At 40.9% G+C, this 24,252-nt stretch overlaps 1 protein-coding gene across 1 annotated transcript; it reads left to right on the forward strand.

Moving 5' to 3' along the window:
- Positions 1-414: 414 nt before the first annotated feature.
- Positions 415-23,489, forward strand: TLDC2 (TBC/LysM-associated domain containing 2). Its single transcript, XM_042464267.1, is given in 8 exon segments — positions 415-529; positions 5,496-5,611; positions 5,614-5,715; positions 14,539-14,703; positions 15,950-16,102; positions 17,099-17,194; positions 20,046-20,119; positions 22,433-23,489. Coding segments are annotated over 8 exon segments (888 nt in total). The 5' UTR covers positions 415-483; the 3' UTR covers positions 22,569-23,489.
- The last annotated feature ends 763 nt before the right edge of the window (positions 23,490-24,252 follow it).

The following is a 24,252-nucleotide window of genomic DNA, read 5'->3' on the forward strand; positions in this document are numbered from 1 at the left end:
AGCAGGGTCCTATCACAAGGATTTTGCTACTGAAGCTGCTGGGCGACTACAGCCCGGCTGCAGCCCGGGCCCCAGGCATGCTTCAAGAGCCTAATTTCGAAACTGGGAGCTTTCCAACTTAAAAAAATTGCCGCCGAAGCGTGCCGAGGATCTGGGCTGCAGCCGAGCTGGAGTTGCCTGGTGGCTTCGGTGGCAAAATCCTTGCAATAGGACTCAGCTGCAGTCCCAATTACACTTCAATTCAGAAGAGGTAAGCCAAGTTATTTAAGCAGTGTGATAAGGTCCATAGTCTTTGGAAGGAAAGCCTATATAGAAAGTGAAGGATGTGTTGGGAACAGTGGCTCTCTTTTCTAGACATGGAAAAAAGAATAATATTTTTATGTAGAATGTATCCCCTTTGCCATTCTTTCTACAGTAGCAGACAACACCTGGCAGATGGGAAGGTGAAACTGCAGTGGTCTGTCATGACTTCATTCACCTCACATGAAGGAGTGTGTTCCTGAGTGTGTTTCAGCATGTTTATCTGAAGGTGGGTGTTTAGGACAGAAAAGAAAATTGTTTGTGTAACAACCACTCTACTGCTCCATCATCTTCTTTCTTGAACTAGCAAAACTGGTCACAGGTATGATGCTGGAGTCTCTTTGGCTTCTTGTGCTGTGGGACTTCACCATCAACCCTGCCTTGTCACAAATGGCTTAAAACTTCATTTTCTCCATGGCAATCATAGGTATGTGTCAAGTGATATCTGACCCCATTCAGGTTGCAGGATACATTCTGGACCTGTTGCCTGTGATGGGATACATCATGGTGAACTTATTATAGAGTGACTCTCCATAGTGCCATCGTCATAGAGAGACCATTGGTGGGGTTAAGGCTCACTGCAACTCACACAGCTTCTGCAATGGTGGAGTGGGGCTCATTAAGACAGCTGGAGGCTTAAGACACATGGAGTCTGACTGAACTGGGTGGTCCTCTGATGTATTTTAAGGGACTTTTTGTTGCCTCAGAAGATAATTCTTTTGAAACTCTGCTTGATCCTAGGAATGAGCAAATAACCAGAGCACTGAAAACAATTTCTCCTGAGCATCTTCTCCCATGAATTGGAACCAAACTAGCCCAATGGTTGACTAGGGAGCTACTGGTGATGAAAAGACTGGGACAGTGACTAGAGTAATAGTGGCAGTAAATGTGGAACAAGTCCACTTGAACACAGACTATTGCACATATGAGTAACTACTCTATATTAATGCTGACAGGAAAAGAGGAATTTTTCTCTGCCAAGGTTGTATCTTCTCACAGTTGTCTGGCAGAGTCATTGCTACTATGTTCTGGCCATGAGAGAAGAATGTAGACCACCCAATAGCTGATTCTGAACAATTTTCATGACATTTTTTGAGAAAAATCACTGTAAACCATTCTGGATAATCTATTCTGGAAAGCTCTAACTGTGCCCCCTGTTTGCAGTAATGGATACCTTTAATTTGTACAGAACAAGGATGTGCAGACACTCCTAGGATAGGCAAGGTTTTATATGTACTGGGCCCTTACCCTTCTGGTAAGGACTGGCTGTAACTGGGTAAAGGAAAATGATGAATGCCTCTTTGCAGCAAGAAAAGATCCAATTTCCCTTTAGGAGTTGTGAGACCACACTTTTTTTTTCGGGAGGTGGGGGAGAGACTCTACTGGTCCCTATGTTGAATTATATTGGACAATCAGTGATGTAGCTCAAATATTCCATTTTGGACCATTTCTCTGGAATGGGGTCATGGAGGCACTGTTTTGCATTCTAGATTGTAAGCCTGAGGGCAGGGAACCGTCCAATTAAAAAGATTGTATGTACAGCGCTGTGTAAATTTACTGCGCTTTATAAATAAAGGTTAATAATAATAATAATAATTCTCTTCACTGCCCTCGTTGTTGGTCTGTGATGTGTGTTAAAGTTCTTGCCTTACCTCTTGTCTTAGAAATAATGAATTTTTCCCCAGTTGCCCTTGATTCACATGCCTATTGATAGTTGGCTCTAACTGGTTACACTTCAGATTTCTAGTTTAAAGATACAGGGGGAAAGATGTTTGTGCTCCTCAACTTTGGAGCAATAGTGGATCAAAGATGCCCTCAGTCTTCTGGGAAATGCTCAAGGATGGCTTTAAGGGCAGCCTGGGAGGGATCATAGCTTCATGTAGAATTGTCTTGTCACAGGATCTATGTATATAGGGGCTTTTTGTTAGCTTTTGCTCTTCTTTGTTATGCTGTTCTCTAAATTTAGTACAATTGTGCCTGAAAGGCAGATGTCTGCTCTTTTGTTTATGGAAAAAAATATTGTGTTTCATGATCATCACATCTTGATCATAGGTGTGGCAGAGAAAAAGCTCAATCATGGTAGTTTAGGAAATAAAGGGTTTTTAAAATATATATATATATATTTACTTTAAATAGCAATTTAATTTACAGCACAACCCTATGCATGTTAAATTAGAAGTAAGCACCATTATGAGAGCCTGCTTGGTTTAAATGTTGGACTAGGACCTCAGGAGACCAGTGTTCAAATCCCCACTCAGCCATGGAAATCCACTGAGTGACCTTTGCCAGGTCACACTCTCTCAGCCTCAGAGGAAGGCAATGGTCAACCACCTGTGAATAAATCTTTCCAAGAAAAGCCCAGCACAGAGTCACCATAGGGTTAATTGACTTGAAGGCACTTAAAAACAAGAGGAACTAAATACATATTATTGCAGCCTTAAAATGCAATATTATCCATCTCTCTACCTACATAATGGGTTTACAAGAACTTAACAGGGCTGTTAATAACAGGGTGTCTTGGAAGACTCTCATTCATTGGATCACCACAAGTTGAAGATGACTTAACACCAAGTAACAACAACCATTTAGTCCAATGCAGCTTACCTTTAAAAAGTATTTAGAGGATAGTAGATGCACCAGTTGCCATTAACATTTCAACTAGTTTAACTCTCCACAAGCCACAACCACTTAACTGGGTGGGCAGCAGGAATCTTGCACTCCTGCAACATATGTGCCAGGTATATCTCTCCAGGTGTATTTCACAGCTGAGGTGCTATCACTTAAGAGTTCCTCTCCTTAGTAAGCAATTGCCTCACCTCATTAGAAAGAGACATCCTGTTAAAGATCTCTTAAGTAATCTTAGGAGCGTTACAGACCGCCCAAAACGGGCAGTCTCGTGCCGCTGCCGGTTGCTGCGTCCGGGAACCACAGCAGCCAAACCGTGCGGTTCCCGGGCTCAGCAACAAAGAAGTGCCAAAATGGCGCTTCTTTCTGGGCCCCAGAAGAGGTGCCGCAAGGTGCGAGGCGTGCACTCGCAGCACCACTTCTGGTGCATGACGTCCGGACACTGCGCGTCCACGACGTCAAAATGGCAGCGCCCATCTGTATGCGGTGCCGCCATTTTGACGTAGTCGTTACGCGTGAGGGGCAAGGCGCGTCAGGAAGCACCGCCCCTCGCGCGTAATGACAGCACCCTATAGGGCCCGTCCAGAATGTGCCTATGGGTCTAGGCACTATCTTTCAACTGACTCCTGTCCCTGGGTTTAGAAACACATACAATGCAGCTGCAGGAAACAGAGTGAACATGTTCAGAGTATACATCTTTAGCAAAAGTGCAAGGAAAAGACAGGCCACTTAGCACATAAAAACTTCAGACTGTTGGTTTATCTAGGTCAGTGTTTCACACATTGACTGGCAGTGGCTTTCTAGGGTTTTCTCCATCTCTGTCTAGAGATGCCAGAAACTAATATCAGGTGTTTTTGCATGCAAAAATAATATCTAAACTACACTGGAGAAAGGTGGGTTTGTGTGTGTACTTTGTAGTGCAGAAATGACAGGTAAGGACATGTTAAGTGTCTGCTCCATGTATATCTCTGCTTTAAATTCTCCTAGTTCAGGGTTTTTTCTTTTTAAAAAAATACTGTATCAGGCCGCAGCTATATAAGCTTGCCTCTATCATGACGTTAACTCCAAAGGTAGATTTCTCACTAGAGCTGAATTTTGAAAAGAATGCTGAAGAATGCACATTAAGAATGCTGAGTGCATATTAGCATGTGGCAGTCCATGTTGTGGCAACACATTCAAGGAGAAGCCAGGGTGATCTAATGTTTTATGGTGATCTATTGATTTGAACTAGAATGAGGGAGACCTGGGTTTTCATCAAATACCTACTCACATATAAAGCTTTGCAGGTGAACATGCATCAGCCACATACTCTCAACTGAATCTTTCTCCCAGGGTTGTCATGAGAATTTAAAAGCACAATATATACCCTCAGAAACTCTCATATATGCCCTTAGAAAAAGGGTACGATACGAATGTGAAGAATGGGTGGTTTGCTGCTTTAACATTGCCACAGAATGATCCATAGGACATTAATCTACTCTTGCAAGACTCTCTCTACATTGTCAACGCATCTTACTGGAAATTAAAATCAGCCTTCCATATTTGCGGCTTTGACTTTTGCTGATTTGCTTAGTCACCAATTTGAATAATATGTTCTCTCTAGGAATCTCTAGGTCCTGCAGCACAATTCTGCTGATTGTTCACATAAGAGTTGTGATGGAAGACCTAGAGATTCCTAGAGAAAACATTTCTTTAGGCATTTGTAGGTCCTCCAACACAATTCTATGGTCAGTCAATTTCTGGAGGACTGAGAGATTCCTAAATAGGTGTTCTCTCAGGTTCAAAAAATATTATTTTTTATTAGTGGTTTTTCCACTTCCACAAGAGTCCTGTGCCCCTAATCCTAGCAAATGTGAAAGGCCCGGTGTACATGTAGCTAGCAAAGAGCTGCCGTGGTTTGTTAGGACTGGGCTAAGAAAAGTTAGTTTTTCACTGAAACTCCTAGCATCTTCCATCAATACTGGCAACATTTCTGCTGCCTGGGGGATTCTGAGTGATGTAGTTATTTTTCCAAATTCTACTGTCATGCTGGTTGGGAGATTCTGGGACCTGTAGTCCCAGAATTAACTGTCCTGAGCTTTATTCAGATCTGTTCAAGAGCGGGGTCCTTTTTTGCTTCCTCCACCTGTACTTGTTTTAGGTTCTCATAAAATCTTAGGGTTGGATGAGATGGCCCACAAGGCTAATTCATTTGTTGCCCTCTAATTCATTTGCTGCCGTGCAGGAATACACTGTTAAAGTGCTCCTGAGAGGTGGCCATCCATCCTCTGCTTATAATGCACCAAAGGCACAGAATCTGAGGAAGTCTATTCCACAAAGAGCTCTTACCCTCAGGAAGTTCTACCTAATGTTTAAGTGGAATCTTTTTTTCTTGTGATTTGAATCCAATGGTTCATGCTCTAGTTTCTGAAATAGCAGCAAACAAGCTCACTTACATGACATCCTTTCAGATATTTAAAGATGGCTAAAGATGGAGATTTCTATAGGAAGTACATACTGGATTTTTATATAGGATTTATAAGAGGCAGAAATGGATAATGTTCTGAATGGAAGGCTTTGCTTTGTTTCAGGTGACAGCAGCTGTACAGCAATAAGAGAGCCCGCTTGCAGAGAAGCAATAAAACACGCAGTGTTTACAGAGGAGTGTTCTCTAAAGGCTATTGGCAAACACCTGCTTTCCATTCTCCTCCTTCCTCGCTGTCAGGGAAGAAGAGCCCGGCTGTTCTGGCCTCACTTTGGAGGACCACAGAGAGGATGAAAACTCCACATCGTGGTGGCTACATTCTTCTGGTAAGAAGTAGAGGATTTCTGGTTTGGAAATGGGAGAAGGAAGAATAGAAACTTTAAGGTTGAGCTAATGCTACCAGTTCCTCCTCCTGTCTTTTGTGTGCCTTCCTGAAACTATCTGCAATTATATGTGACCAAGGGTCCATTACATGAATTCCTTATGGAAACAGAATAATCCTTGGAAGCAACCTCAAATTGAAGCAGTCTAGAAACAAGAGAAACAGACCTAAACTGAACAGTGTAGAAGGTGAGAGAGGGGGCAAAGAAATGTGTCAGGATCAGTGTGGGCTAGAGCTAAAGCAGAAGCTGTGATTCATGGGTAGTTGGTTCCATTCCAAAAGAAAATTGCCTATATAATAATTAGGTATGAGTTACAGGAAAGTATATGTGACAAGCTGCTGTATGGTAAGGCAAATCTCTTCTATAATCATTTTGAGAAGCTCAGTTTGTTTGTTTTTTCTTTTTAAGCAGGTATCTAGCCGTTGTCAGGAGTATGTGAGCAAGGGCTGGTGAAATTTCAGATGCAAAAACAAGAGGCTGAGCTTAGGGAACAACTGACTACAACTTTCTTTATTTAGAAGTTTATTTAGAAGAAAGAACAACTTATTTCCCCTCCACAAAAACAAAACAAACTTGGAGCAAGTAGGCAACAACCAGGCAATAAATTGACAAATGCAGCTTATAAAAGCCAGCTTTTCTCTGTGTAGAATGTGCAATATTAGAATTCAGGATTTTTCTTTCAGTTCATAAGTATCTGTCCTAATATTTCCTATGTTCAGATTGTGAGTACTGTTGCCTAAGCAGCCAAAGGAGTTTATCACATGGGGGGAAATCGGGGTGGGGGTGGGGGTTAAATAGTGAATATCTTGTGGAAAATCACATGATCACAATTAAGATTTTCACACACATCGTGATTAAAGAGTCATTATCCCGAGAATAGCCAGGGAATAACCAGCAATACATCATTCACAGAATTTCCCTGTGAAATATTTGTTGCTGATTTTTCCCTGGTTATTCCCAGGATAATGACTCTTTAATTACGATGTGTGTGAAAATCTTAATTGCGACCATGTGATTTTCATGGGATATTCACTGTTTAAACCCCCAATTTTCCTTGTGTGATAAAATCCAAAGACTCATGCACAAAGTGCAGATGTCAATAGTCTTTTGGGAAATTAGAGGTGTGCAAAAGTGCAACCAATATGTTATAGGTGGGACAATCTAAATAAAGGAACTTTTAAAACATCACAATAGGGACTGAGTATGTTCAGTGGCCACAGAATAATGGCTGTGGGGCAGGCGGAAGGTGCTGAAAACTACAAGGGGTAGGTAATTTAACAGTCTGTAATCTGAAAGAGCAGCATTCCACATTTCAACATGGTAGTGCAGAGCCCATTGATATATTATTATTCCCCACAAAGCAATGTTTTGTCTTCAATTGTAGCCCTCCATATTTCACACATGGCCTACCCAGATGGGGGCTGCCTTGGATCCTATACCATGAGAAAAGCAGAGTATAAGTTCCATAAATAAATAAGCCAATTGGAAGAAGGCAAAATGAGGGCACTGCTCCCAAATAGAAATTCTGCCTGCCAAATGAAATTTTCCCACAGTCCCCAAATTTCCTGCATTGGAAAGTCATTCATATTTAGAATTCTCATATTTGCTGCATCCACATTCCCATTTTAACTTTCCCTGCCCCTTTTCTTTGGATGCCTAAACTATACCTTCTAAATATTCGAATGAATTTTTAAGTTACTGCAATGTTATATATCTGGGAATGAAAGAAAAATTTAAGGGGGAGAGGATTGAATTCTGATGGAGGGCAATGCTTTCATCTTTACCTGCCCTCAACCACAGCTATACTTTTTCCTTTTTTAGCTGTTTTTTTTTGGGGGGGGGGCATTTTAACCATTTTGTTTTATGTCTTTGATGAATTGTGGTTATAATTAAGTATTAATGGTTTTTTTAAATTTCATTGCTTGTGTTTAAGATCTCTTAACACGGTTTTTAAAAATAATTTGTTATTTATTGTACACTACTTGGAAGTGTCATTTGATCTGGAAAGTAATAATAGCAACACCTTGGATGCCATGAAGATTTGTGATTTTGTCTGTATGGGTATTTCTGCCACTGCTTAATGTAATCATCGGGCCCAAACAGACAAGCCAAAATAAAGCTGCTTCATGAAACTCTGAAGTGTGCTGTTTAAATGACAAATGCATCTTAAGAAGCCAGAAGCTGTGCCAAAGCTGCGCTCCAGTCCTTAGGACTGGACCGTGGCTTTGGCACAGCTTCCAGCCTCTTAGGATGCATGCATCATTTAAACAGCACACTTCCAAAGTGTCCTGAAGCAGCTGTATTTTGGGCTGTCTGTTCAGGGCCCATTGTGTTTACAGTTGTGAAACCAGTTAACCATCTGAGGGCCAGCTGTCTGGTGATGAGCCTCTCCTTATTTAGCAAATCTGGTCTTTGGATGGTAGACATATGGATGGTAGACACCATTGGACTTGCTTAAGTCTTACCAACTTGATAAAAGCTGTGCTTCTGAATAACCTTCATCTCTGGACCAGGTGACAGACTTGGACTTTTGTTGTTGTTGCTATCACTATTATTACTATTTGAGATTGTTTAACTTCCTACTCATGCATTGTTGCAGAAGTGTCTTGCTTGTTTGCTGGTCAAACTATTCATTTACTATGCAATAGCTTGTCTTGCACTGGCACCTGAGAGCGCCTGTAAGCAAATGTATTTATGAGAAGACTGACTAACCATTCAGTTTATTTTTTAAAAGCAACACATGTTTAATCTGACTGTTGATTTGGTTGTGGTTAGTAAGGACTAGCTGCATCGCAAACATATTCGGCAATATTTAGTATATTTATGGAAAGGACTTTCATTGTTGTTGTTAACCGCCCTCAAGTTAATTTCAACTCAGGGTGCTCCTGTGCATGAAACTTCTCCAAGACTCCCTCCCTATCCTCCACTGCTCTATTCATGTCCTGCAGGATCAGGCCTGTGGTCTCTCTGACTTAGTCAAACCATCTAGCATGTGGTCTTCCTCTCTTTCTACTACCCTCTACCTTTTCTAGCAGCATTGTCTTTGCCAATGAGTCATGGTTTCTCATGATGTAGCCAAAGTAAGACAGCCTCAGTTTAGTCATTCTGGCTTTCAAGGGTAGTTTGGGCTTGATCTGTTCTAGAACCCATTTGTTCGTCTTCTTGTTCATCCACAGAGTCCTCAGCACTCTTCTCCAACACCACATCTCAAATAGATTGATTTTATCCCTATTTGCTTTCTTCCCTGTCCAGCTCTCACATCCATCCATTGTGATGGAGAATACGATGGCTTGGACAATCTGCCCTTTAATATTCAGAGTTACATCTTTGCTCCTTTAGGATTATATCCAGTTCTTTCATAGCTGCCCTTCCCAGTCATAGGCTTCTCCTAATTTCTTGACAGTAGCCTCCATTCTGATTAATGTTTGATCCAAGGTGTGGAGACTCTTTTGCTACTTCAATTTTCTTGCTATCTAGGATGATTTCTTGTGGGTCTTCTATAGTCATTATTTTTTTATTTCTTGATGTTCAGCACTTTCCATCTTGACTCTCTTCAAAAATTGCTCCAGGTCTTTGTTGGTTTCTTCAGCCCAGTACAGGTGGGCCTTTAAGCACGTAAAGAATACGTGCTAGGGTTGCCTCGGGGCGTCACTTACAGACTTTCCGCAACCCTAATACATATTCCGTACATCAAAATGGCAGCGCCCTGTACACACGGGCCCCACCATTTTGACGCGACGGACACTTTTTGCAGGTTCTTCTTTGCCGGCAGGAAACCACGTGGTTTATCTGCTGTGGCTTCCCACCGGCAGAAAAGGAGGTGCCAGGAGACTTCCCTTTTTGGGTGATCTGTATCCCGCCTTCAAGTAGTATTGTGTCATCTGTATATCTTAGGTTGTTAATGCGCCTATCTCTGATTTTCACTCCTCCTGCCTCTTAGTCTAATCCTGCTCTGTGTATATTTTCTGCATAGAGATTGAATAAATAGGGTGATTGTATTCAGCTTTGCCTGGCCCCTTTTCTGATTGGAAACCATTTGGTTTCTCCATACTCAGTTCTGTCCACACTTTTTAAGCAGAAAAGTGACTGTTCTGATCAGTAAGAATGCCTTGGTCCAGCATACCTGAGAGATCAGCTACTCCCATACCAACCTTTGTTGTTGTGTGCCTTGAGGTCATTTGTGACTTGACTTATGGTGAGCCTAAGGCGAACCTATCACAGGGTTTTCTTGGCAAGATTTATTCAGAGCAGATTTTTCCATTGCTTTCCTCTGAGGCTGAGACCATGTGACTTGCCCAAGGTCTCCCAGTGGATTTTATGGCTGAGATTGGAATCAAACCTTGGTTTCCAGAGCCATAGCCCAACACTCAGACCATTTAAAATCAAGAGTTGCCCTTTCTGTGTGCTACCTAGGGCTGAAATACATTTGATTGGAAACAAGTGGGAGAGCTTTCTTAGTGGCTGCAGCAATTCTGTGGGACACTGAAGTGAGAATTGTCCTGCCTCTAGATATAACTGTTTAGTGAAGACATTTCTTTTCCAGATTTCCCCTGCTAAATGGACTTTCTAAAAAGGCTGTTTTATTTAAGGGTTCTGCCTCTGAGCTAAATTAATGGTTAAAATCAATGGAATTTGTGACTAGCAAGTTCCATTCATTTCAGTAGGCCTCCCTAAGTAGGACTAATCTTAGATTTAACCATCTGTATTTTCATTTAATTTTAATTAAATATGTAGACTCACAGAATCATAGGACTGGCAGGTACCCCAGAGCAACCATGTCCAATCTCCCAGCAGTGCAGCAATCCATATCTTTTAATGATACAGTTTTATGTTGTATTGCACCATTGTTTTAAATAGTTGAGGCCTGCAAATAAATATGCATCTTTTACCATGGAGGGCTTAGAGGACAAAAAGGTCAAAAAGGTAGACAAGACATTTATTATCTCTCTTAAAACAAGTCAAAACAGCATCAGCAAACTACTGACTCCACCTAGATCCAGCTGAGCCCTGCACCTAGTGATTAAACTAAATAACGATTACATTGTCCACACATATCTTGTCACTACTGCGTGGACAGTACAATTCTAGTTCACTATGGAACAGGTAAAGGATATATGAGAAGACTACAGAGAGAAAAACAAATGGGATGGGATGGGTCTCTTCTAGTATAGGGCACACCATAGTCCCTGCCTAGCACTGTCAGTGGAGTTCTTACTAGACAAAACCTCACAAGTTCCATCAGAGATAGACATGTTTTTTTCTGACAGAATAGTATTATTCTTATTATTTGTTTGCAGAGTTCCAGACTACATTCAGACACTGTAAAATCTAACTGTCACTGTGTTCACACCTTGTGAGATGATGTTTTATCCATGCTGCCACAGCCTACACAGGAATACTAATCCTAGGTCCCTTTCACATTATGCAGTTATAGCATTATGATTCTACTTTGACTGCTAAAGTGGACTGTTGAACTGTTATAGTGGAATCATGGTGCTATAACTGTTAAGTGTGAAAGGTCATATAGTAGAATTTATGGCACCTGAACCGGACTGTAGATGACTAAACCAAATTGCAGGAGTTATTAATAATTAATTAATTTTTAATGATAAGAATTTTAACATTGCAATGGGAAGTTAATGTGGGGTAGCATCACTCCTGTTGCAGTGAAACTGTAACTTTGTATTTACTTTTATTTTATTTTATCTTTTATAAGGATGTAGTCTCACTAAAAAGCAGAGGAGTAATATTGCATAGTTCAAATGCTGGCTACTGCCCTATGTTGCATTGTGTGTGTTGAAGTGAAGACAAGGTGCAGAAAGAGAATGTTTTAGTTCAAAGGGAAACAGTAGTCTCTTGTAGTTAGATAGTTTTTTTTTAAAAAGGTGAGAGCCCATATGGTGTAGTGGTTTGAGTGTTGGACTTTGGAGACCAGAGTTCAAATCCCGACTTGGCCATGGAAACCCACTGGGTGACCTTGGGCAAGTCATATGCTCTCAGCCTCAGAGGAAGGTAAAGGCAAACCCTCTCTGAAGAAACTTGCCAGGAAGATCCCATGATAGGGTTGCCTTAATATCTCCCTAAGTCAGAAACGACTTGAAGGCCACAAAAACAACAGCAACAACAATTGAAAGTAACAGCTAAACATAAAAGTTACTTTTTTAAATGTTACTTTAAAAGGCAACTATAATGGCAGCTAACTAGTTTTGGGCCCTTGTAACTATAACCAGAACAAATCACTTATTGAAAGTAACGTTCCATGCTCCAGATAACCAGGACAACAACAAATCCTAAACATGATCCTAGTGTACTGTTTGCATAAGGAGGATTTAATTCTCTGGGAAGTTAATTTTATGGGAAGGAAGAAGTGATTTGATTGAGGGCTCTATGCATTTTGCATCCAGTCTGCAGCAGCTGCCTATAAGCTCATGACAGTATGTTGGGATGAATAATTATTCACTGCCTATACATTGACTAAGTTAATGTAGGGAAATTTATAACAGTCCTTGTTAATTGCTTTTAAAGTCATATAGCTACAGAGTAGCTACAAAACTGGATGGTGTATATCCCTGCTCTGGTTGTTTCAGCAAATAAGAGGAAAACTGTGAAACTGAAGAAGCAAAAGGAAATATTATATTGATAAGGCAAATAGAGGGCAAAGGACAGTGCTGATATCACAGACTCTCTGTTTGAATGTGTGTGGGTCTGTTTCCTCCCAACATCACTGTGCTTTCAAAGTAAGGTTGACCCTTTCCCTTTAAAGCCTGAAAAAGTTATGCTTGGACTACAACTTCAAAATCCTCAGCCAAGATGTATTGATCTTACTGACTGGGAATTCTAGGAGCTGTGGTCCAATAGTAATATTCCCTTTTCTCTTATGCCAAGACAAGGTATCCCACAAACCTATCCCACCATGGACTTCTTAGCCTATCAGTTTTCCCAATCCTGCCTTGGTTTTGTGAATTTTCATTCTTCTCTCCTGCATTTTGGGTGGGAACAGTAAAAGCAGATAGGGATAGCAGCCCTCTTGTGGTCCCCTGCTTTATTTTTAAAGCACATATTTCCTGCATGTGTGCACATAACCCAGATCCCCTGACACAGGGTTTTTGGTGGGATCTTAAGGTATCTTCTCATATTTTTCTAGACATTAATTGGATGGAGTACACATGCAAATAGTCAGTCTTTTTCATGCTGCACAATTACATCCCTTTAGTAACCACTTTGACTTTATCCTGTGCAATCTTGGGATTTGCAGTTTAGTGGAGAGATTTAGAAATATCTTCCAGAGAGCTCTATTGCCTCTACAAATCCCAGGTCTCTGTGGGATGCAGCCATGGCAGTTAAAGTGGCATCAAAATGCTACAATTGTGTAATACAAAAGAGACCCTTAAGAAAAATATAGCACTTTAATGTTGTAATGCCATTATCAAGTGATTTTGCTAGATTGCAACATACTTTATTTCTATGTAATTTTGTTCTAGAAAGTCTCTGAATCTTGCATCTGGTCTGTATTGTGTTAAAATTATGAAATGACCGGTTATTTTTAAAAGGTGTCAGTCCATAGTCAAGAGCCAGCATGGTGTAGTGGTTTGAGCATTAGACTCTGGAGATCAGGTTTCAAATCCCAGGTCAGCCTCAGAAACCCACTGGGTGACCCTTGGCAAATCTCACTGTCTCAGCCCCAGAGGATGCCCATGGCAAATCCCCTTTGAAGAAACTTGCCAAAAATATCCTGTGACAGGTTGCCTTAGAGTCGCCATAATTTGGAAATAATTTGAAGGCACACAACAATAAAATCTTTTCCTTTACAAATATTCTCTCATGTTCCTCTTTCATGTGCCTTTGCCCGGTTTAGCCTTTCCCCAGGGTTGAGGGAGGGAAGGAAAAGTCTATCAGAGATGGGAAGTGCCAGTGGAATCCCAGCAACATCCCATTACATTGCCAAAAAGTGAGAATTCAAATCAATGGAAGGGGTGGCAACCTGATCTCTGGAGATCCCATCCAGCGCAGGTAGTAATAGGAAAAAGGGGCTCAAGAGACAATTACACTCCCCCATGAAATTTTCCTTCAGGTCCCAAATTTCTAGCACTGTTAGAAAGAGAGACATTAAATTTTTTAAATTCTATATTGTTTAATTGTCTTATAAGGGGGGGAATATGTTGTATATATGGATGTATTTTAACTCTTGTAAGACGCTTTGATTGTTTTAACAAAAAGTGGGATAGAAATAAAAGTATTATTATTATTATTATTATTATAAATCATTCACAGGCAGAACTCATATGTTTGCCGTGTTTGCATTCCCTTGATAATTTTGCCTGCACGAGAGAGGAACACGAGAGAGTATTTGTAAAGGAAAAGATTGTATTCTAAGAAAGAAATCTCCATAGCAAAGTGTATCTATTTACATGATGGTTCATCTTTTCTCTGGGTGCCTAGACTGTATATCTAAATGTTTAATTGAAGTTTTAAGTTAGCAATGCTAGAAATTTGCATATTGAAGGAAAGACAGGTTGCTTACCTGTAACTGTAGTTCTTCGAGTAGTCATCTGCAAATCCACATATTTCATTTGATGGAGCAGAATTCTTATGTGAGAGAGCAATGCCGTCCCACATAGCTACACTTTGGGCCTCAAAACCTGAAGCTCCCTACCACTGGGTAAAATACTTTTCTTTATATTGGGAAATACTCCTGTGGCCCAAGTAGGAAAAAAGTATTTTCTACCCAATTATTTTCCCAGTTAACAATGTGCATCCTTACCCTAGCCAAGCCTGCTGGAGGAAGCACTCTCTCTAGAGCCAGAAGATGCAGATGAACAGGAGGACCCTGTCAGGATAAGCACAGATGACCCAGGCTTGTTCACAGAAGAATTTCATCAGCCTGTGCTGAATGGCCAAAGCAACATCATGCGCTTAGAAGAAATACAGAAGGTGAATCCATGGCTCCTTGGAAAAATGCGCCTAGCTGGGGAAAGTTTCATGTTGAGGTTTAGTACTGTGAGCCCTCCATATCCACGAATTTTTTATCCATGGATTCAAACATCCAAGACTTGAAAATATTTTTAAAATAAATTCCAAAAAGCAAGCCTTGATTTTTTCATTTTACATGAGGGACACCATTTTACTGTGCCACTGTATTTAATGGTATTTGAACATCCATAGATTTTGGTATCCATGGGGGGTCCTGGAACCAAAGCCCAGCAGATACCAAGGGCTCACTGTACTTTGCTTCTCTCCTGGGGACTCCCCTGGATGAACCCTTTATTTCTACAAATTTCACTTTGCCAGTGGTTCTTTTGTTGACAATCTGTCCCTTAGCAACCAGATAGATAAGTGTCTGGCAGGATAGAAACAGATTTATAAAAGACTTAATGTTCACTTACAGATAAACAGCATCAGGAAGCTGGTAAGGTTGTGAAGGAGAACTACAGCCTAAATATTTTGCAGCCTGAGGTAAAGGACAAGATGGCACCAGATCCTGCCGCTCAGTGGTACTAATGACAGGACAGTGTCTTCCCTGTTCTACAAAGAGTAGATTAAAAGGCACAGGTCAGGTCATATACTGTACCTCATACAGGCTTATCCATTCTGTATTTTTTGGTATATACTGCCTGAGATAGTTCCTTACTCTGCCAAATGAAATGGCCAGCCTTGCCAATGACAGGGGCTATATATAAGACATACCCCTTGCTATGGAGCAGAAGAGATTAAATGAGTGGAGTAACCTGTGACAGATCAGTAGGACCAAGGCAGGGGTGGGCAAACTGTGGTTCTGGGACTCTTGTGACCCTCCGTATCTCCAGATTATACCTTTTGTGGTAATAAAGAAGTGAATTTCCTCTACTGGAAGCTTCCATAAGCAACAGTTTACCTTTTAGTAAATTTACCTGAATGATTTAACATTATTCCCCAAACCAGAAGTATCCAGCCTGCTTTGGACCTACCAGTCTATCACAGCTTACTTATTTTATCTCTTCTGCTCCATAGCTCAGGGCAGCTTTCAGAATGGTTTTAGTTTGGCAGTTTTGCATTTTTGCAGTCCAGCCAATTCTCAGCAGGTTGCAGGGGAAGAAAATTAGCCCTCAGACCTGCGAGCAGTTGTTCACTCTGCTCTATGGAGTAGGTAGACTATCAAGAGGATAAAGAAAGGCTGACCTTCTCTATATGGCCTCTTTAGCTTGCACCACACCTGCCCCCACGATTGACTGGACACCCATGGAACCTCGTCTACTGTACCGCACGGGATGGATTTAGCCTGAAGTCTATGTATCGAAGCATGAACAACTTGACTTCACCTGTGCTGTTGGTTATCAGAGATACTGATGGCCAGGTAAGTAGGGGGGGAAATCAAAGGACAGCCAATCACAACTGTTTCTTATACAATTTTGATGGCCATGTGAAAGGAGAATGGTAATTATTCCACAGACAAAATGGACAGTGAAATCTTGCAACTCTTGTAGAAGGTTCCTGATCTTGGCCATCCCAAAAGACCCAACTGCCAGAGTTCAGTACACTTAACCCTTTGGAGAATACAGTAGGTTGCAATGATCTGTTGTGCAAGCTCCCATCCTCATGAGCAACATATAAGTTGTTGATCTGTAGTAACTTAAAAATATTTTCAGGTCATCTCACACTTGAGCCTGGGCCAATAGATAACAGGCTCTGCACTCTTAAACCATAATTTTCAGAGCATGTAATTTTTACTTTTGGAGACTACAACTTCCAGAATCCCTTTGTCAGCAAGGTGACTGGCCAAAGGAATAACTTTTGTAAGCTGTGATCATTTTGCCTGAACTTTTTGCAAACCCAATATGGCATACAAAAGTTAAAACCAATACAGCTAAAAGTGCACATCATACAAAAGTTAAAATGTAAACTACCCCTAGAAATAAAGTATAGTCCTTTAAAAGGGAGAAACAACTGCAGACAGTACAGCACATTATTAAAGGTCCTTTCCCCATGAACAGAAAGTCCTTGAGGGCCTACTGAAAGAAAAAAAATTCATCTGCCTATGAAAGGATAGTCAGGAGGACAGTCAGTCTAGCCTTTCTAGGAAGTGAGTTCCAGACTTAAATAGAGCAACCACAGACTAAAAGATATGTATTTTCCTGCCTGATGATCTTGACTGTTTGATGGCCAAGAGTCCACTTTATTCTTGAAATTCCCAGGTTTGCACTGGAGCTCAGAAGGGACTTCCTATGACTTCTGTGGCAACCTAGGCCAAGAATAGCAACAGGAATGTATTGACACTCAAGGTTAAATGGCTCACTTTCTATGCATGCTTTCCTGCCATTTGAAACATCTCTCTGTTTTGAATCTTTTTCAGATATTTGGTACCTTTTCTTCTACAGCCATTCATGTCAGCAGCTGCTTCTATGGCAATGGAGAAAACTTTCTCTTCTCTTTCACTCCACAACTAAAGGTGACCAAAACCATGTCATTCTTCTAAGGGTGGGGGTTTGCTGCAGTGTATTCACCAGGAGTGAACACAGTTTTATCACTTTTGTTAGCCAGTCACTTATCATGATAGCAGACTGGCCCAGCCATAAAGAACCCATGTGTCACTGTTGGGCTCTGCAACACTATTTGGCAACAGATGTACTAGAGCATCTTTACAGACATCAGGTGATTCCATATTAGCGCCCATCAGGTGTTGCGGAAGCATTCCTTTCCCCCAGTTGGGTGTAGATTGATACATTAAGAATTGTTGTTGTTGTGTTGGGTGCCTTTAAATCATTTTCAACTTATGGTAACCCCAAGGCAACTCCCCATTAGGTTTTCTTGGCAAGATTTGTTTAGAGGGGGTTGCCTTTGCCTTCCTCTGAGGCTGAGAGAGTGTGACCTGCCAAAGCTCACCTGGCTGGGTGCTGAGAATCAAACCCTGGTCTCCAGAGTCATAGTTCAACACTGAAACCACTGCACCACATAATTCATTGTAGTACTTTAATGTATCTCTGTGGTATCCAACAGAGCTCTCTTTTCTGTGGCTAAGATCCTACTATGCTTACCCACTAATAGATCTTTAGAAATATAATACTGCTTGACTCAGTAAATATCTACTCAAAGTAAGTGCATTAAGTTAAATGAACCTTACTCTAAGTCTGTTTTAAAAGTTTGCAGTCTTAAGTTTTTTGCTCACACATTCAGTCTGTTCATTTCCATTCTTTCACCTTTGGTGGGAGAGTAATATGAAAACCTTCAAAATGTCCCCATTACTAACATCTCCCAATAATTTTGTTTTTCTCCCCATGGAGAGGGGAAACCTTGGTTAATATCCTACTGCTTTAAAGAAAAAGTAATTTTTGTAATTAAAAAATCGCATAAATCAGTTCTGAAGAAACCTTCCTTCAATCTCTCATGGAAATAAACAGACGCTAGACAATTTGAAATGGCTAATCCAGAGGGAGTTAACAAAATACTTGGCATGAGAGACCCCTTCACACTACGCAATTGTAAGACCATTGTTGTTGGGTGCCTTCAAGTTGTTTCCTGCTTATGGTGACCCTAAGGGAAACCTATCATGGAGTTTTCTTGACAAGATTTCTTCAGAGGGGGTTTGCCATTGCCATCCCCTGAGGCTGAGAGAATATGACTTGCTCATGATCACCCAGTGGGTTTCCATGGCTGAGCCAGAATTCAAACCTTGGTCTACCTGTGTCCTAGTCCAAAGCTCAAACCACTACACCACACTGACCCTCATAGAAGATATATGATAATTATATCTTAATTTGCAGTTTAGGGTTTGCAATTCAGGGTGGAGTATTTAGAAATCTCTTACAGTGAAGACCTCTGGCACCTCATCGGACTACAAACTAGAGAACTCCATAGGATGCAGCCATAGCAGTTAAACCTGAATCATAGTGGTACTTCTGTGTAGTGTGAATGGGCTCCGGTTCCCTCAGCTCAGTGTCTACAGAAAGCAGGACCTATGGAGAGGAAGTACTTCTTTAAATGAACAGGGCTGCAAAATAGTACTTTGGTTGGCCATACTGGAGAGGAGCGGTACAAATTATATTTGATCACACAGAAAAAATAATGAAGAATTGGTTTTAAAAAACAGTGAAGGTAAATTTAGAAAATACTCAGTTGTAAAAATGTGATATTGCTAACTCAGCGCACCCACTTCTCAAACCACTGTGTACAAAAGGATAACAAAGGGGTACAGGTTGAGTCTTCCTTATCCAAAATGTTTAGGACCTGAAATGTTTTGGATTTTGGAATATCTGCTTACAGATAATGAGATATCTTGGAGATGGGACCCAAATCTAAACATGAAATTCATTTATGTTTTATACATGTTATACAGATAGCCTGAAGGTAATTTTGTACATAATATTTTAATAATTCTGTGCATGAAACAAAGTTTATGTATACTGAACCATCAGAAAGCAAAGGTGTCACTATCTGAGCCACCCAAGTGGACAATTTTGGATGATTTCAGAATTCTGGACAAGGGATCCTCAACCTATAATATGGAAGTAACTGTGATTGAAATAGATGGGAGCAAATACTGTAGTAAGGTAGCCATTCTAATCATAGAACAAGGCTGCAAACCTGTATAAACTTTCCTGGGAATAAACCTACCTGATTTTAATAGCACATACTTCTGAATGATTGTTGTGTAAGAACTTATGGATGCCTTGAAACTCGTCTACTCTGAATGTTCATCTGGCTTCTGAATCAGATTATTATTTATTGCTTTGTGGGAATATAACGTAGGGATGAGGAAGCATTTATGGTCTTACCACCAAATTTCCCAATTTGGGAAGGATCTGAGTAAGGTGAAACAAAGGATACAAGGTGAGGCCAGATGTAGTTGTTAGGCATTTGAACATTTCCCTACCAAGTATACAAAATACAATTACATTTCCTGCAAATATGCTCAGGTGTAAGCCCTAAGAGCACAGTCTCACCAATTTTGCAAAGTATGGCTCCTGCTATATGACAACAGCATTTCAGTGTCCTATTATTTCCTATCACTAATCTGAGATAACAGCAAAGAAACTTTTAGGTCAGATGGGAAACATCCACAGGCTGCATTCTGCCCAACTGGTGGAGATTTCCTATTCCTGGCTTTGTGTGTGTACAGAATGCCGATAGTGTTGAAGAAATGCTAGTATGATGTACAGTAAAAATTGCCAGTTAAACCAAGTTATGGAGACCTTCAAACAAATACTAGAACACGCCATGATTGTTTCCTTCAACTGTAGAGCTGTGCCATTTATTCTTAAGAAGCTTATCTCATGCATTTGTTTTCCTTCCTTGTGAACCAGGTATTTAAATGGACTGGCAAAAATACCTTCTTCATGAAAGGAGACGCAGATGCCTTGGCAGTTGGTGGAGGCAGGTGTGTACTGTGAAAGATAGCTAAACTGTGGGAAAAGGAGTGTGTGCTAGACATAAATCCAGAATCCTTTATGGCAGTTACAGATGCATAACCTAGTTATGCACTTGTGATTATTATGTATTCATGATCCCTACATAGCGCCTAGATTTGAGGCTACATAGGGACTATGAAAGTCCCCCATCCCTAGTTACTGGGCAGTAGCTATGAAAAATAGGTGTCTGGCCCCATCTGTTGGAAAGCAGATGGCACCCATCACCCTGATGCAAGCAATCTCCAGCACAAGGAGGAATTATAACAGAGTCCTGCTTCTGCTTGTTGTACCCATAAAGTATTCAGTGACCACTCACAGGAGAGGGTGAAAATGGCAGTCAAGAGATAGAGGAAAAGACTGCTTCCCAAGAGACAGGGGAACAGACCCATACTGTTCCACTGTTGAACAGCCCTTACTGTCAGGAGGTTCCTCCTAATGTTTAGGTGAGATCTCTTTTCCTGTAGCTTGAATCAATTGCTCCATGTACTGTTCTCTGGAGCAGCACAAAACAATCTTGCTACATCCCCAATATGACACCTCTTCAAATACTTATATAGGGCTATGGTATCACCTCTTAACTGTCTCTTCTTCAGGCTAAACATGCCCAGCTCCCTAAGTCTCTCCTCTGGCATAATGGTATCCCAATATACAGATTTGTATGGAAGATCGATCACATTGGCTCTTTTTGGGGCCAAAAACCTTCTTATTGAGCTGGTGAAATATTTCACCAGCCCCAAAAAGTTAACCTAAGTTACAAGGAAGTCTCCACAGTCTGTGTTCCTTTGTGTCCCTATCTGTGTTCAGTTCCAAAATGTGGCTGGCATACATCACAACTTTGTAATTGCTTTAATTTGTAAAATTAAAATGTGGTCCTGAACATTCTTCTGAAAATGGGGGCCATGATACAAACAGTGGAAAGTTTTTTCTATCTAGATCACTTTTCAAATCATCACTTCTGCATAATGCAGGAGTGGGCAATTTTCAGTCCCCAGTCTAATTTCAAAAGCCCTCTGAAAGTTGTGGTTCAGGCCTCAGCAAGAGCAACCTGTTCCTTTCCTAGCAGTGCATTAAGTGAAGAGACAGAGTTGCCTACTTTTAGCTTCCACTTACATCACTGCTGGGGTTTTTTGCCCCATTCACTAGCTAGCATCCTGTTAGTGGCATGTGTGTGTATACTCAGATGTAAATTAATTTTGCACCTTTATATATCTATTTTTGTTTGCTGAAGAGGTTGGTATTCCCTTCCTACCTGTGTGGCCACCAAAGTCCCTTGGTATGGAATAGGGGAGGGGGAATTGTAGAAGTTTCTGGCTATGTCCCTGTAGCTGGACACCAAATGATTATATCAGCCACTGAGACCTGTGGATGACCTTCACAAATTTCAACAGGTGTGTATTTTTTGTGTCTGGCTATGGGGACATAACCAGATGCTTCTGCAATCTACCCGCCCCCCATCCCACCCCAGGGATGAAAGGCTATGTATGTGGGGTTTCAACAGCTCTATCGTAAGTCAGGGGTGGTGGTAAATGGTTCAATGTATAGTTCTGGGTGCATAACTACTACACTACTCTGAGCCATGCAGGATTGTACCCACTGCTTCCAAGTGACCTCCATTTGATTCCTACCCCACCCCACTCCCTGACAGTTGTGGGAGGAAGTTTCAGTTGGGAGCAGCCCTGGCAGATGTGATTTTGGGTTTCAAAGAGTAGCGCTTCAGAGAGTTTGGAGTTTTTGGAATATAATGTCCAGAATCCCCAACCCACACAGACTAGATAATTCTGGAAGATGTAGTCCAAAAACACAGACACTTTCCTGAGCTTTGGGAACAACCATCAGAAGTGTATTTAGGAGGGGTCGATCCTCTGCTGTGCCGTGCCGTCCCACTACACATCAGGAATTTTGACAGTCCCTTATTGCTATTTTGAAAACCAGGAAGCCCTACCCCAGGGAGGTTATTTGACTCATCCACAGTGGTGTTTTTTAGCTATCATGAACTGTTATGTACACAGTTGGAAGGCCCATTGTAAAGCCTTTGAGAATAAAGGCTAGAATTCAAGTAGGAAGAAACCATTTAATTCAGGTCCCAGCACAAGCTAGTGCCATCCACTACCAGCTCCTCTTAAATCAGCCCAAGCAACAGAGCAGGTAGACAGTGGTGAGATCCCTCCAGAGCAAACTGCTCCCAATGACACAAATAAGCCAATCCCATTGTACTCTTTAAAGTTTAGATGACCACGTTTTAGACTTTTCACCTCATACACTGTTTTTTCACTTATCTCCAGCGGCAAATTTGGATTGTGGCTAGATGGAGATCTGAACCATGGTGGAAGTCACCCTTGCGAGACATTCAACAATGAAGCGCTATCTCCCAAAGAGGAATTCCTCATCCGAGACTTGGAAGTTTGGGCCCTCTCTTAAACCAAAGGGGAAACAATGTATCATGTTTCCCCTTGTGTGGACATTGTGAGTGCAATGGGATCCAGGTATAACCAGCAGTCCTCTTGCAGTGGCTTCACAACTCTCCTTCAGTTGAGCATAAACCTGTTGCAGATTCCCTGTGTATCTATAGATTGGCAGAGAAGAAAATGATGCTGGATCATCCTACTAATGTTCATATAGTCTAGTCTCTCCTCAAATACTGTCCCATCCTCAAATTAGCAATGCTGTTTCCCCATGTTATGCCTCCCCCTCGAAAGATGAGCTAAGGACATTCCGATTTTTTAAAATGTCTTAAGATTGCTGCTTGGTTTATTCACTCAAGGAAAAGGATGGATGATAATCTGCACAAAAACAAAAAAGAAAGTGTTGGCCACCATTTATTAGGGGAAGAGCCTTGGACACCTCATTGCCATACATGTTATGTGCCTTACTGAGTTGCAGATTAAGCTACTCCCATTGTCTGGAGTAAGCTTCCTGTTGTTGCTATGTGCCTTCAAGTTGACAGTTATTTATGGCAAGTTTATTCAGTGAAGGTTTGCCATTGCCTTCCTTTGAGTATAGCTCCCCTTTTACTTTTCATGATTCTGTTAAGAGAGTGGCACTTCATTATTTACAGTACAATCATATTCTTCCATATATGTATCAAGCATGGAAACCAACAAAATAGTTTTGGTACCCAGAATAGACATAACTCACCTACATTTTACATTGGGCACTTTGTGGATTTTCTTTTAAATTTCTTTCATGATTATCAGAAGCGTATTTTTTTCTTCTTCAGATTGGTGTAATACAGTACATATGGAACAAAATACAGCCCCCAAACAGTACTCAGTATTTTTTTCCTCATTAGACACAAGATAGAGCTACAGATTTTCTAAATTATTGTTCTTCTGTTACACAATGCACAGTTGTTTACTTTGGGTCTATGTAGGACTAGTCTTTAATGCCTTTTGTGGAAAGCTGTATTTTCCTAGCACTTTATTCAAACACAATATTTTGGTTCTGAAAATGAAATCAACCACACTCTTGAGCTAACAGAATGTGGCATCACAGAAAGTGGTGTCACAGAAACCTATTACAGTATTTATTGCGTGAAACACTGTGGAAGACTTAACCACCACTTCATTTGCCTCATTTTATAAATAGATTAATTTTTTTAAGAAACTAAGCAGGGGCACTCATAAAGCATTTAAAAATACATTCATTAAAACAAGTTTTTTTTTTTGGGGGGGGGGAGGGAATTGGTACAAATAAGGCACATTCGAGACAGTTACCCTAGATAATATATCATATGCAGAGTTTACATAAATTTAGGCATAATGCTTTTCCATAGTGTCACTTGAATACTAAAGGATTGCAACTCACAGAAGCCCTAGTCAGCACAACTAATGTTGAAGAAGGATGGGAGTTGCAGTGCAAACATCTGGGAAGCCATGTTTTCCCTAATTTTGCCCTAAGAAGAAATGAGTACTAAAATACTGAGCTGTGTATAAGGGATACATAGATCATCACTTACCTATATTATTTCAAACGGTTGTCTTAATTCTTACACAATATACTTCCTCTTCTAAAGTCTAAAGTTCCTAAAGAGAAAGAATGGCAAAATGCTAACAAGGGAGAAAAAAAGGCAGAACTACTCAACACATTCTTTGCCACAGTGTTC

The sequence above is a fragment of the Sceloporus undulatus genome, chromosome 4 (assembly GCF_019175285.1).
Source record: "Sceloporus undulatus isolate JIND9_A2432 ecotype Alabama chromosome 4, SceUnd_v1.1, whole genome shotgun sequence".
NCBI classification, from domain to species: Eukaryota; Metazoa; Chordata; class Lepidosauria; order Squamata; family Phrynosomatidae; genus Sceloporus; species Sceloporus undulatus.